Genomic DNA, 14,503 nt, shown 5'->3' with positions numbered 1-14,503 from the left:
AGATGAGGACAGGCCTTGAGAATGCATCCTAAAAGTAATAGCTAAAGGACTTTGTCCAAAGAGACATCACCAGGAGGTGACAGGTGGACAGGATCACTGTTTTCAAGTCCTAAAGGACTGTCAAAGGCAGAGGAAGACTAGTTTGAAGTCACCCTAGCAGGTAGAACATGTCCCAGTGGCTAAGGAGCTATTAAGAGAGGGACCCAGGCTCAATTCCCACCCCCCTAAAAAAGTCTACTAACAGAAATAAACAAAGATGGGACAGTCTCCCTGCGGACATAGCAAGCTCCTCGTCGCTGGAAATGTGCAGACAGGACCCAAATAGCCCCTTGATAGTGGTTCTGTAGAAGGAACTAAAGCATCAGATTCAGAGAGGGGACTAGGTCAGATGACCTAGTGGTTCAACTGTTACTTGATTTTAAACTTCTGTTTTGGTGGGGTGGGGGAAGGACACAAAACTCTGGTCTGAATTAATCTTGCTGCACGTCGAACGTGGGGTCTTAAGTAGCAACCACGCACTCTAGTTGGCAAAGCAGACCCAGCCTGCAGGACTAGTGACATAGCTGGGCTTACACCTGGGCCTCCTTTCCCATCTTCTATAATGTGAGCTCATCTGGCCTCTGACCACCTAGCTGCTGAACCCTCAGATCAGACGCTCAGTGTCAGAAACATGGAGTGTACAACTGGGAACTCAGTTTCCTTGAATTTTCAAAAAAAAAAAGGTCCATGCTAAGGCTTGGATGGGCAAGTGCCCGGCCAGGTTTGTCTGCTGGTGATGGGAGTTAAGATGCCAGAACCAAAAACAGAGCTGCCAGCAAGTTTCTGGCCATCCCCAAAGGGCAATGAACAAAGGCTGGGTGACCAGCTCTCAGGGACACAGCCACGGAGATCTCATCTCAACTGGGAGGTTGGGACTCAGTCTTCTGGTTCCTCTTTCACTTCTAAGTTACGGTGATTCTAATTGTGCCCGTCTCTAAACTACCTTGCTATTTTGTAACTCCAAAGGCCTGGTTGAGTATCATAATCAGAGATACAATTGCTGTAGAGTCATAGAATCTTAATGACTTCAGAATAATTTATTTGAACCTTTGCCTTTTACAGATGAGAAACTTGAGAATCAGACGGGCTAAAGGACTTACCCAAGGTCACACAGTAGCCCACGGCAGAGCCAGGACTAGGCTTAGAGCTCTAACACCAGGGCAGGGTTTGTTCTGCTTTATTCTGATGAATTTTCACTGGGCTTCAGCTCTAAGACGCCCTAAGTACCAGGGGCACCCGAGCAGAGGCTCATCAGCGGTCCTGTGTCCTAGCAAATGGCTCCCCAAAGCAGGTTGTTATTTGGTTTTGGCAGGTTCTCTACGGTGAATCACTTTCAAAAACATAATGCTTTCTGGAACCTCTGTCACTGTTTGTGACCGCAGTCAAGTCTTTCAGGTTGTTTTTTTTTTTAGTCTTTCAGGTTTTAGAGTTTCCCTCAACAAGTGCTCAGATCCTTCGGTGTAATTTTTCTCCTTTCTCTGCCCCTCCCTCCTCCCTCTCCTCTCCTTCTCACCCTCCCCTCCCAAACAGCTTTGACTTGGTCACAAATGGCGGCATCTCCATCATCCTGCGGTTCGAGCGGGCCCCCTTCATCACACAGGAGCACACCCTCTGGCTGCCTTGGGATCGCTTCTTTGTCATGGAAACCATCATCTTGCGGCAGGAGGAGAATGAGATTCCCAGCTGTGACCTGAGCAACTTTGCCCGCCCCAACCCTGTCCTGTCTCCTTCCCCACTGACGTCCTTCGCCAGCTCCTGTGCAGAGAAAGGCCCCATCGTTCCGGAAATTCAGGTATACCCAGCTTTCTTAACTGCATTTCTCCATGCCTTTATTTCATTCGGGAGGTGGAGGAGGATCTCAGAGACAGGGGAAAGAGACAGCCCATCTGTCCACCATCCAGACCCCAGCCGGGGTGCTGTGAGGCTATCATGGCCACCCCCTTACACACTTAATACACGTGAGCCCTGTGAAGTGCCTGGCACCCTCCAGCATATAATAAATTCCCACCCCCTCTCCACTCCGCCACCCAGTTCACTTCCACGTCTCCTTTCCCCAACCTCCAGTGTCTCCCCCGCCCCTCCTTATTTCTGTTAAAAATAGCGATGATAGGGGCTTCCCTGCTGGCGCAGTGGTTGAGAGTCCGCCTGCCGATGCAGGGGACACGGGTCCGTGCCCCGATCTGGGAAGATCCTACATGCCACGGAGCGGCTGGGCCCGTGAGCCATGACCGCTGAGCCTGCGCGTCCAGAGCTTGTGCTCCGCAACGGGAGAGGCCACAACAATGAGAGGCCCGCGTACTGCAAAAAAAAAAGAAAAATAGCAATGGTAGTTTCCACCAAGAGGAGTGAGGCAGAGGGTCCCAAATGTTTGCATCGTACTAAAGATTAAATGAGGAAATGTGTATGAGATACTTGGCACGATATCTGGCACCTACTAAGTGCTCGGTGAATTTTAAACATTATTACTATTAGATTATTTTACACACACTGCCTTCATGCCAATTAATGAGCGCTTTGGCTCAAATCGATACATGCAAGTGCTTTACTTCATTATCATTAAAAGGAAGTAATTTGGAAAAATGCATTTTCATCTGATAGAAACCAAGATGGATTCTTTGCCTAACAAAGCTGTGTGGACCTGAATTTCTTCTGCCATCCCGGCCCAATTTCTAATGGCAGAAACGAAGCCTGGGGAGGAGGAGGGATGGCAGTGCAGAAACTGGGGGAGAAGCCCCAGCCCTCCCGCCGTCCTCATGAGAGCTCTGGCGACGTGCAGGCTGATAAATGATCTCCGGTGCTGGCGGAGCGGGGTGTTTAGACACGTTTGTGTGTGTATTTCTTGCTGGGCTAAGCGGGAACATCTCTGCGCTGCACCCTGTTCAGTGGCTTCAGACGCCGGCCCTCAAGAAGGAAACACAGCCATTTCGGAATTCTCATTGCAGCCACAGGTTGAAACCTCACTCCTTTGCAGACATTCAGCGCTTGTCTCCTGTCTCCACTCCCAGGCTGACCTTTCTTACGGAATGGTTGTCAGCGGAGACGGAGCTTGCTGGGGAGGGGAGGTTTGTTACTCAGCACTGGTTTAGCTCCAGCGAGACGTCTCCCCAGGAGCAGGAACTTCGAAACAAATGAAGTGAAAGGTCCCCCTCTCTTTACAGTGCTCCCCGGGCTGGGTGTCTACGAGCCCAGCTGGGTCACAAACCTTGCTTCTTATCAGGTTCATGAAATACGTGAAAACAAACTGTTGGGTTTTCCCAGTCCTGTCATTGGCTAGCCTTTGCAAGTACAGGGAGATGTACATTTTGAAGGGTATGTTAAGGAGAGTAAATACTTATGACAGCATCTGATGGCACTCAAGCCCGGCTTTGCCTAGAACTTGTGAGCTGAAATTTAGGAAGATTGCTTTGGTGTAGGCCCAATCCCGAAAAATGTCGTGTGTTCAGGAGAATGGGTTGGGGTGGGAGTTCACACCCATCTGTGACACGGACTGAAAGGAAGAGGCTTTCTTTGTGAAGGCCCAGTTCCCCTGTGACCACGAGAGTAAAATAATCATTGTCCTTTTAATGGATACGTTAGCCTCAATTGATTTAACGTCCCCTTCTTGAAACAGAGCCCAGAGCATCAAGCCAATAAAAGTTCTCCACTTTTGCCATGTGCCCAGGCATCTTGGCATTAATTTCAGCTTCCCATCTTGGAGCTGAGCCCATTGCACCAGTAGATAAAGCACTGCCTTTCCCACCACTCTGCCCCTCTGGCACAGCCTTGGAGCATGCAGACTCCGTGCAGCCCATCTGTCCTCTTTCTACTGATGAGCTGCGGGCCTTAGCTGCAGGTCCTTGGCAGTCTGTGTTCCCAACCCTGCATAATGGTTCGGTCCACATCTCTAGCCTCTGTGTACCTTCCTGAAGAGGAAAGCCACTTGTAACAGATCTTCCTTTAGGAAAGTTTTGAGAGAGAAGCAGGCCTTCTCGCTGAGCCACCTGTACACATCGGTCGGAGGGAACTTCCCAGGGCCCCCTGCTTCCAGCACCAGCAGCACCGTCATCATTAGTAACATTTACTGAGTGTCCGTTATGTGCTGGGCACTTTATGTATGTGACCTTACCCAGTCATCAGACTAATCCAGTGAGGAAACAGAGATTCAGAGGTTCCATGAGTTTTCTGGGATGACACAGCTAGTGAATGAAAGCTGACAGTATGATAAATACTTTACACGTGTTATCCTCTCATTAATGCAACGAGATGAGCATCGCCATCCCTGCTGAAAGGAGGAAGCTGAGGCTTATGGAGCAGGGATGTCCCGAGTAAGAGCTGCCCCGGAAAGCAGGCCTTCTGACTCTCCTTTTCCTCCCACACCCCTCCCTCCCTTCTCTTCCTTTCCTGCCCTACCCTTCACACTCCGCTTCCTCCTCTCCCTTTCTCTCCTCCTCCTTCTCTGCATCCTTCTCTGCCTCTTGAACACCCAGAGTATGTGGGGCTGTGGCCACCTTCCCTCCACCAGTGATTCTGTGACCGTCACCTGCTGTGATCTGTCTCTCTAGGCTTTGCAGGAGGAAATCGCCATCTCTGGCTGCAAGATGAGGCTGAGCTACCTGAGCAGCCGTACCCCCGGCTACAAATCTGTCCTGAGGATCAGCCTGACCCACAGCACCATCCCCTTCAACCTCATGAAGGTCCACCTCATGGTGGCGGTTGAGGGCCGCCTCTTCAGGAAGTGGTTCGCTGCAGCCCCAGACTTGTCCTATTACTTCATCTGGGACAAGACAGACGTCTACAACCAGAAGGTGTTTGGGCTCTCGGAAGCCTTCGGTAAGCCTCCCAGCCGCAGGCCTCAGTGCCGTCCTCAGAGAGACAGTAAGATTTGGGGGCACAGGGCTCCTTTTCCACCTCCCTTGTTTTTTCTTCCTCCCTTTCTCTTCTCAGAAATACCTAAGGTCTAGTTGGACCTTTCAGTGACCATCCATGACCTAAAAGAAAGTACTCAAAGACCTGCATGTGGAAAACTTGACAGTTAAAAAAGAGGGTTACAAAACCAAAAAGGCCCTTGAAGAGCACTGTGGTGTTATGTGATGGGCTGAAAGAGGCTGGTGCCACAGAGATAGAGCCATGTGGACATTGCCCCAACCCTGCCCCCACCCCCAGCCGTTGGGCCTGAACTTACCCATTAAAAATATGGGAGTCTGGGGCTTCCCTGGTGGCGCAGTCGTTGAGAGTCCGCCGGCCGATGCAGGGGACACGGGTTCGTGCCCCGGTCCAGGAAGATCCCACGTGCCGCGAAGCGGCTGCGCCCATGAGCCATGGCCGCTGAGCCTGTGCATCCGGAGCCTGTGCTCCGCAACGGGAGAGGCCACAACAGTGAGAGGCCCGTGTACCGCAAAAAAAAAAAAAAAGGGAGTCTGGAGCTTCTGGGTTTCTTCAGTCTTACTGAGGTGCAGGAGCTAAGATTCTTCCCTCATCAGAAAGGCCTTTTGGCCTCTTTACCTCCTTTCCAATCAGAGAGTCCCTTTGTTGATGTTATTGCTGTTTTTCTCTAACATGAAGCAGAAGGTGACAACAGCCTCACCTGGAGTCCCAGCCCCACTCAGACCTTGGGCTTCCAGGGCTGGCTGTGCTCATCTCAGCTTCCGGCTGAGAGCAAGGCTCCACGAAGGGTTCAGAGCCGGATTGTTAGCAGTCCTGACCCCTGCAGGGCTAGTCCTCCAAGCACTTAGAGTAACAGCCCAGGAAATCCCTCTCAACTTGAAGCTCACTCCAGTTTCATTCCCTTTCTAGACTTGGCAAAGGCAGAGTGAGGAAGCAGATGAGAAGTAATGAAGAGAGAAAGAGGGAGGGAGGGAGGGAGGGAGGGAGGCAGGCAATAAGGGAGTGTCTGTTGAGCATCTGCTCTGGGTGATGTGCTCCCTGTACAGTGGTATCTCGGTTAATCTTTACAACCACCCTGTGAGTCAGAAATTGTCCTCATATTCTGCATGAAGAAGCTGAGGACCAGAGAGGTGAGGTGACTTCCCAAGGCCACACAAGGAAGGAGCTGAGCTGGATTTACCCACGATCTCCCCTGTAGGTTTGCATCCTGCCCTACCCCACAGGGTACACTGGGAGCAAAGATGCCATCCGTCACTGTTTACGATCCCTTTTGTAAACCAAACTACTTCTATGGTCTCTTCAAACTCCATGAAGTCTTACTACCTCTTTAGATGAAATGAGCACATTTAAGTGCCCACCAGCCAGTTAAGGTCTCTCTGCACAGAGACGTCAAGGGCTGAGGTTTGCTTTCCTGAGATGACAGGGGACCAGTAGGAGGCAGAGTGTCTGCTTAAGGGACTCAAGGTCATAGGGAAGAGGTCACAGGGACATCTTCCAATGCATTCGCTCCTGCCATAGCGGGCCAGCAATCTCTCAGGGCACCTAAAGGAAACTTTAAGGGGCTGCCCAATTGTTAATTCCTGTCTTGATCATGTGATAGAGCATTGCCCAGTGGAAAATAGCATCTACACAGAAAGATACTTGGAAGAAACGGCATTCCTGTCTCTGCCAGTTCCTTTCCGTAGGGCAGTTACTGGGATTTTCACAAACCCAGCCTCAGGGAGCCTGCCATGGTTAGCCTGCCTCCCAGTGCCCCAGGAGGCCTGGATTTATGAAACAAAAGCAAAACCAGGGATTTTCAAGTTTTGAGCAACTTCTAGTTTTCAGAGTTCCCTAACTGAGCTCCTTTTCCATGTATTCATTATAAATGATTTTTAATTTTTTTCTTTATTAAAGTATTATCATGTTCATTAATAAAATGTGGTAAGTGGACCAAAAAATAGAAATAAAGTCAAACATATTTCTATAAAAAAATACAACTACCTGTTAACATTAAATTTTATTTTCTTTTTTCATGTATAGTTTTTTTTAACAGAGATTTAATACCGTATATAACCAGTCCTTTCAACTCAGCATTACCCCGTAAGCACATTTCCATGTCACCCTGTGATCTTCATAACCGTAATTTCCAGTGGCTGCATAATATTCCTCAGGTGGATACACTTGGTTTGCTCAACCTCTCACCCCCTTTGGACCTTTAGATTACCTCCAACTTTCCACTATTATAAATAATGCTGCAGTGAAGGCTTTAGTGCCTAAAGTATTTTCCATACTAAAGATTATTTCCCTGGAATCGATTCACCTGGGTCCTTCAACTGGGTCCTTCATAAAGTATTTAGGACATTCGTTTAATGTTTCCTGATGATGTACGATTGCTCTCCAAAAAGGATGCTCAGGTCCAGCCTCCCAGTGTTAGTATTGCCCATAGGTCTGGCTGCCACTTAGGAATTTGATCCTTCTTCCTCTCCTACCAAAGACAAGCAGGGGCCTTGCATGCAGATCGAAAGCCAAAGAAGAGGCTTTGCTCACCGGTGCGTTTTGTGCCTTTTGTCTTCTACAGTTTCTGTGGGTTATGAGTATGAATCCTGCCCAGATCTGATCCTGTGGGAAAAAAGAACAACAGTGCTACAGGGCTATGAAATCGATGCTTCCAAGCTGGGAGGATGGAGCCTGGACAAACATCATGCCCTCAACATCCAAAGTGGTGAGTGGATTAGTACCATTTCAGGAACCAGGCCACGGTGTGACCCTTTTCTCTCATATGCTTTGTTCCCTGCGAGGCAAAAAAACACACACTTCAAATTACGGAGTCTTATATGTGATCAGTCGGTCAGAAGCGTTAATACAGGTAATTCCTTGGCTACCTTGTCACTGCTAGGCAGCAGGGATGCAGAAGTGAAGGGCTTCAAGGGTTTACACTCTGGGTGAGACAAACACTTCCCAGGCAGTTTCCACACTGTGCCAGGGACAGTGCCGTCACAGAGGGGAGCCGGGGACACTCTGGGGGCTGTAGAAGAGGAACACCTGACTCAGCTTCTTGGTTCAGCAGGGTGTCTCTTGGGAGAGAACTTCTGAGCTGAGTCTCAAAGGGTCTATAGGATTAGCCCTGTATGTCAAGGAGGGAGAACTTTGTAGGCAGAGAGCACAGCATGTGCCAAAGCACTGAAGCTTGAAAGAAGAGTAATTGGAGAGAAGGTTCATTGTGGTTTGAGCAAAGGGTGAAATGAAGGGAAGAGCAAAAGCCAGAGCCGGGGCCTTGAGCAGCTGGAGCCCCAGGTAAGAAGATTAGAACTTTCAACTCCGTCCAGAGGCAGATCTCAAGCCTCTGAAAGGTTTAAAGCATGCAAGTGGCACAGTCAGATCTGTAGTTTAGATAGCCCTCTCTGACTGTGTCCCAGGATGGGACAGGTAAACACGGTAATGACGTCAGATCTCTCCTGCCTAATCTGTAGATGCAAGAATGCTTATCAAAGCCACTGCTTTGATGTTTGGGGGGTGTGGGAGTTGAAAAACTAATTCTAAAGTTTATAATAAAATAAAGATTTGTAAATAGATAAAGCAGTCTTTAAAATAAGAACCAAAAAAAGAGGCACTTGGCAGATGTTAAGATATCTTAGGAAAACTGCAACACTTAAAACTGTGTGGTGCTGTCACAGGAACAGAGAAATAGATTCCATGGGATAGAACAAGGCATCCAGAAACTGACCTGTGAGTAGTAATTAGGACTACGTTTGGCTATGAGTGTCAGAAAAGCCAAAATAACAGAATTGCAAACAAGGTAAAAGTTTGTTTCTCACTCACCTGAAAGTCTGGAGGTAGGTGATCCGAGGCTGGTTTAGACCTCTGCAGGCCTCCATCCCCAAGGTCATGGTCCAAGGTGACTGCTTCAGCTCCAGCCTTCACATCTACTTTCCAGCCAGCAGGAGGGAGGAAAAGGACTGAGAGCAAGCCCCTTCCATTGTAGCGACACCTCCCAGCAGCTGCCCACACCACTTCCACACCTTTAACCAGTTACCTGCCAAGTGTAGCTGCAGAGGGAGCTGGGGATTGTAGTCAGTTCCAGACAGTCACACGTCCAGCTAAACAGCACAGTTCTATAACTACAGAAGGAGGACAGGGTGGATAGGGTACAAGTTCCTGCCACGCACCATGTATACATGATATATGGTAGAGGTAGCATCCCATGTCAACGGAGGGTGGATAGGTGTTTTAGAAATTGGTATTGGGGGAAATGGGCTCAATGTGTGGAGGAAAAAATTCAGTTCACACTGTACACAAAATAAATTTAAAAGTTTGATTAAAGAGCTAAATTTGAAAGATCTTTAAAGTTAATAGAAGAAAATACAGGAGAATGTATTTATGATCTCAGGGAAGGATTCCCTAAAACCCTAAAAAAAAGCACGAACATTAGAATTGAAAAATGGTTGATTAGACTATGTAAAAATGAAAGACGTCTGTTCAATAAAGGGCAAAGCTAACAGATGACAGCCTGGGAGAAGATTCTTGTGACCATAAAAACCACAACTCACTCAAAGCTTCAGTATGGAAGGGGTGAGGCCAGAGGCAGAGAGTCCAGTTAGGAGGCTGTAGCAACAGTACAGGAGTTAAAGGATGAGCTGGGCCTGAGAAGAGACAGTATGGATATGGGATGCAGCTTGCACGCCACTGAGGTCAATCCCTTCATTTTGCTGGTGGGGAGACTGAGGCCCAAGGGCAGTTAAAGCACTGAAGAGACCCATGCAAGATCTGGGATCAGCCCATTAGTATCAAAATCAGATAAAAACCCGTCTCTTGACTCCACCTCAGTGAGAAGAGTCTGGAAGTTTCACTTGTGTATTTCTATGAACATTTACTGGTATCTACTCTGTGTCAGGTCTGTGCTAGGCCGTGGGAATACAGAAGGGAAAAGACATTGTCTCTGCACATGAAATGGTCTCACTCTAAAGAGAGAAAACAGATAAGTGCAATAAAGAATTCTGTGCCGTGATGGAGACGTAGACTAGGCACGTGAGGTGTGTTCAGTCCATTTGAGAGGCAGCGGGGCTGAATGATTCAGAGCTTGGAAGTGCTCAGAAGCGCTTCTGCTGTCATCTGTGTGATGTCAGGTCTCCCCTGTTAATACAGGGAGCATAATGGCACCTGTCTTACACACTTGTCATGGGAATTCAATCAGCAAAGCAGTGTGGCCTGTCCAGGATGGCCTGGGTTTCGTTATGGGGCGAGGCAGCCTTGGGAGATGAGTCTGGAAATGGTAGGCAGGGTTCTGGCATGCCTTGCTTTTGCAAGGCGACCCTGTGGCCAGCCACAGGGGAGAGCCGTCTCCTGCTCCATCAGTGATTCTGTTCTTCTGTCCTTGTCCCAGGCATCTTGCACAAAGGGAACGGGGAGAACCAGTTTGTGTCTCAGCAGCCTCCTGTCATCGGGAGCATCATGGGCAACGGGCGCCGGAGAAGCATCTCCTGCCCCAGCTGCAACGGCCTTGCCGACGGCAACAAGCTCCTGGCCCCCGTGGCCCTCACGTGCGGCTCCGACGGGAGCCTCTACGTGGGAGATTTCAACTACATCCGAAGGATCTTCCCCTCCGGGAACGTCACCAACATCCTGGAGTTGAGGTATGTAAGGTGAGGCCTTCCTCACAGTTCCTAATATGTCCCTTTGCAATCCCGTGGGTCCACCTGGCGTGACCCACCAGCCCGAGAAGGGGGCAGGACAGAGCCTCACCTGTCACTCCCCAGAGGCCAAACTGTGAGCTGGGGGCTCTGGGGAAGCAGGCGCTGCTTTGCACGGGGCACTGCAATGAAGACAGACTGCCCTTGGGACAGGGAGATATCTTGGCATCCAGATGCTGTAGAAGGCTGCCGGCAACCGAGAAGCCCTTGGAAGCCCTTGAATCTTTCTTCTGTTTCCTGGCACCAAACTGATCAGAATTCATCACACGAGTCTTTTTATAAGGACAAGGGATGGTGTCACGGACTAGGCCCGGGTGCCAGTGTTAGCAAGCCTGGCCCTGTTACTTAACACACGTCGGAGTTTGGAGAAGTTCCCTGCAGCTGCCCCACACTGAGATAAGACCCACGGGCTGCTCCTAAGACACGGAGGTGCAGCAGAGCCAGCTGTCAGCCTCTGCTTGTCCCCATTCTGACCATGAGGGATGGAGCACAGCCATACTCACAGCTCGGGGAAGGGCCTCATATGTTGGATGTCTCTGTGCCTCCTTAAACCAGATCTTTTCAGAACCAGACCAGTCACAGGGTGGGTTTCAGGGTTATAGAGAAGCTGTGGTTAGAGATGGGGGAGCCCGACTCTCGCTTTCAGGAGAAGTTGTACCAAGTTCCTCACAACTGTTTAGGGATTGGGATCTGCCCATTTCCTGGGCTGGGGTCCATGTGAGCGGACGGGCCCTTGAGCTGGAAAGCAGCCAGGGGAAAAGGAAACTCTCTTTTTGCGAGGCTTCTTCTATTTGCCTAGTATAACAGTTCTACAAGATATGTATTACTATCGCCCTGACAAATAAGATAAAGGAGACTCAGGGGATTTAAGGAATCTGCCCAAGGCCCAGCTTGGCAGGCCCAACCCAGAAGGCCATCACGCAGTCTGCCTCGCCCGAGAATCGTCACATGGCCCGGTGAGGACCACCGTGGCTGAATGCCATGCTTAGTTATTCCCGGGAGGTAGGTGCCCACTGAGAGCCTCACCTTGCAGCACACGCGAGAGAGGAGGGGAAGGCTCGCTGGCTGACCACAGCTGTCACGGCCCTCGAGATGAGGGTGCTGGTACTCACCGACCCACACAGGCACAAAGGAAGGAGAAGGTCTTTGGCCACGAGAAAATCAGAAGCTCACATTCTGTAGACTCACGGGAAATCAGGTGCCAGGCTGAATGAGAAGCAGCCGCTGATGGGATATTACCTGCCTTTTCTTCTCTCTTTTATGAGTTTGACCAGTGTAGACATCTGCCAGAGAAGAGGGAACTCTTGAGTGTATTTGCTTTAGTCAGCTGCTCATAGTATCTCTCTCTTTCCCGTGCCATGATGGAAAGAGCCGTGGGCTACGGCGTCAGCCCACCTTGGCAGAGAAACTAGAACTGGACCACTTACCCTCTCTGGGCCTCCATTTTCACATCTTTTAAATAAGCGACCCCCATTTTCCCTGTCTCCCTGCCACAGCTGTGGGGAGATTGTGAAAGACGGTAAGTGGGTAAGGAAGGGAGGAGTAAATTAAATTTGGAAAGAAAAACAAATTTGTCGACATACTATCATCTTGGTATATTTTCTTCCAGTCTTTTTTCCCAGGCCTGTTTCTCTGTGTCACCCTCTCCCTTCTAATTACAGTGTATCTCCAATTCTGTATTCTGTTCCGAGGAGAATTGTGGTGGGCTACGCAGCTCTCCATTGGGCAGTGTGCACACAGAGATGCAGCTTTTTTTTTTTTTTTTTTGTCGTACTGCTGTGGCCTCTCCCGCTGCGGAGCACAGGCTCCGGACGCGCAGGCTCAGCGGCCATGGCTCACGGGCCCAGCCGCTCCGCGGCATGTGGGATCTTCCCGGACCGGGGCACGAACCCGTGTCCCTTGCATCGGCAGGCGGACTCTCAAGCACTGCGCCACCAGGGAAGCCCAGAGATGCAGCTTTGAGAGTGTGTATCTCTGGGAGTGCTTCTCTGTACAGGGGAGAGGATCGACTATTCCAGCCTCTGTCTTACCCTAGTGAAAGCAGCTTGGGTCAACCTCATCCTCTTCCCGTAAGTCAGCAGTGTTGATGCAGGTGACACCATGCCTCTTCTGTGATACGTAGCTGCTGATAAGTGAGCTCACTGACAAGTAATAGCCAATATGAAATATATCAGTGTCGGAGCTGCTAAGTCTTTATTTATTATAGTATCGTACAGGACCATTGCTGTCACGTTTTCAGGCTGCTAATAGTGCTTCTAACCGTGCTGCTAACACTTCATTCTTTCTTCTATTCCCCGCTCTCCTGTCTTCTGTCAGAAATAAAGATTTCAGACATAGGTAAGCCAACCGCTGGAGAATTTCCTGTCTCTCCCCTGCCTTGTTGCATGCTGTATGGTAAGCCGCACCTGTCAATCTGAGATCGCTCAATGGCAAACGAATCCTGTGTGATTGGATCGGGTTGGGGTAAATAAGCTACAGTGAGAGAAAGTCATTAATAATGGTGGGGGTGGGTTGGGAGAGCCTGAACTCCTTTCATCTCTACCAAAGTGCAGCACTTACTCTGGTCGTTTGTGGACATGACAGACTGAGTAATAGGGGGAAATTTTAACCTTGGCATAGTAATTTGAACACCCCGGTCTGCTTATCTTCAGAATGAATGATGACGTTATCCTGAATGTGTTGAGTGACTTGGAGGGTCACAGTGGGAAGTCCTGAGAATGTCTCATTCAGGCAAAGATCCTGGAAGACAGGCTTCAGATTTGTATTTCTGTGGGCATTCCAGATGCCTTGGCTTTGGAGGCTGGGTTGCTAGGGGACCTCTCCAGAAGGTCTGTCAGCAAGGAGAGAATGGGGGAATTTCCAGACCATACAGACCACCCAAAGGGAGCAACCCCCAAACAGGAACTTTGTCACAGAGTAGATTTGTCGCGTAGGCTCACAGTGACCCTGCGGCAAGCAGAAGTGGTCCTCGTCAGACACGCCGGGAGGAATGTCTGCCTGTCAGCATCCCCTGTCATTGTGACGCTCGTCTGACTCCTGAGTAGTGGTCACCTCAGAGTCCCCAAGCCTCACACACAGCTGGGTGACTTGAAAGTAGCCATGGCAGATGGGGATGTGGCTCGCACTGCTACCTAGGTGACTCTCAGTTATTCGTGTGTGGCTCAGATCAGAGTGGCACATGGGGTGGTGCTTACTTGGGATAAGGATGGTAGAAAGAGTCAGGCAGACCCAGAAATACAATAATGTTTATGTCCATGTCTATATAGTTATTAATGTAATTAATAACTATATAGATATAATTAGATATAGTATTAATGTAACAATCATATATAGTCTTTTAAGATACTAATAATAACATGTAGAGAGCATTTAATATGTAGCAGAGAGAGGGTTAAGTATTTTACATGGATTATAGCAGTTCACCCCCAAACCACCCTGTGAAGTAGGTATTCATGATACACCCAATTTACAGATGAGAAAACGGAAGCTCCCCAACTGTGTGACCTTGAAAAACTTATTTCATCTGTCTGATCATTAGTTTCTAATTTGAGGATAATAACATGTCCCTTGGAGAGAGGAGCACTAATGATTTATTATTATTATTCCTATTATTACTATTATTATCATCATCAAAACAATTATATGATGATGATTATGTCTCCATTTTTCCCCAAAAAGGAATTCAGTCCTCTTACAACCAAAGACACATGTATTAAAGTAAATTAAGTAGAGTTTGGGAATAAGAGAAAAAAGGAGGAAACACATATATGTGATTACACATCAAATAAGACTCTGAGCTTCCTGGAAGCCAGATTAAACAGGGAAACAAAATTGTTTTCATGGTTTACATCATCAGAAGTGGGAAAATATGCCCACTTCTAAGCAGAGGAATATTTTTTCCTGACACTGAAATAGAAAAGAGATTTCCAAAG

General features: G+C 48.8%; 1 protein-coding gene across 1 annotated transcript in view; it reads left to right on the top strand.

The window, feature by feature from the left end:
* The window catches only part of TENM4 (teneurin transmembrane protein 4), a 742,958-nt gene that overhangs the window by 668,466 nt on the left and 59,989 nt on the right, over positions 1–14,503 (top strand). Inside the window, exons 23-26 of the mRNA XM_027083511.1 lie at positions 1,570–1,831; positions 4,581–4,848; positions 7,463–7,606; positions 10,265–10,514. Of these exons, the coding sequence (XP_026939312.1) occupies positions 1,570–1,831; positions 4,581–4,848; positions 7,463–7,606; positions 10,265–10,514 (924 nt within the window). The remainder of the gene's footprint in view (positions 1–1,569; positions 1,832–4,580; positions 4,849–7,462; positions 7,607–10,264; positions 10,515–14,503) is intronic.

Source organism: Aethalodelphis obliquidens, unplaced genomic scaffold (genome assembly GCF_003676395.1).
Source record: "Aethalodelphis obliquidens isolate GAN/ISIS:26980383/991018 unplaced genomic scaffold, ASM367639v1 scaffold50, whole genome shotgun sequence".
Lineage (NCBI taxonomy): Eukaryota > Metazoa > Chordata > Mammalia > Artiodactyla > Delphinidae > Aethalodelphis > Aethalodelphis obliquidens.
This window is presented reverse-complemented; position numbering and strand designations above follow the sequence as displayed.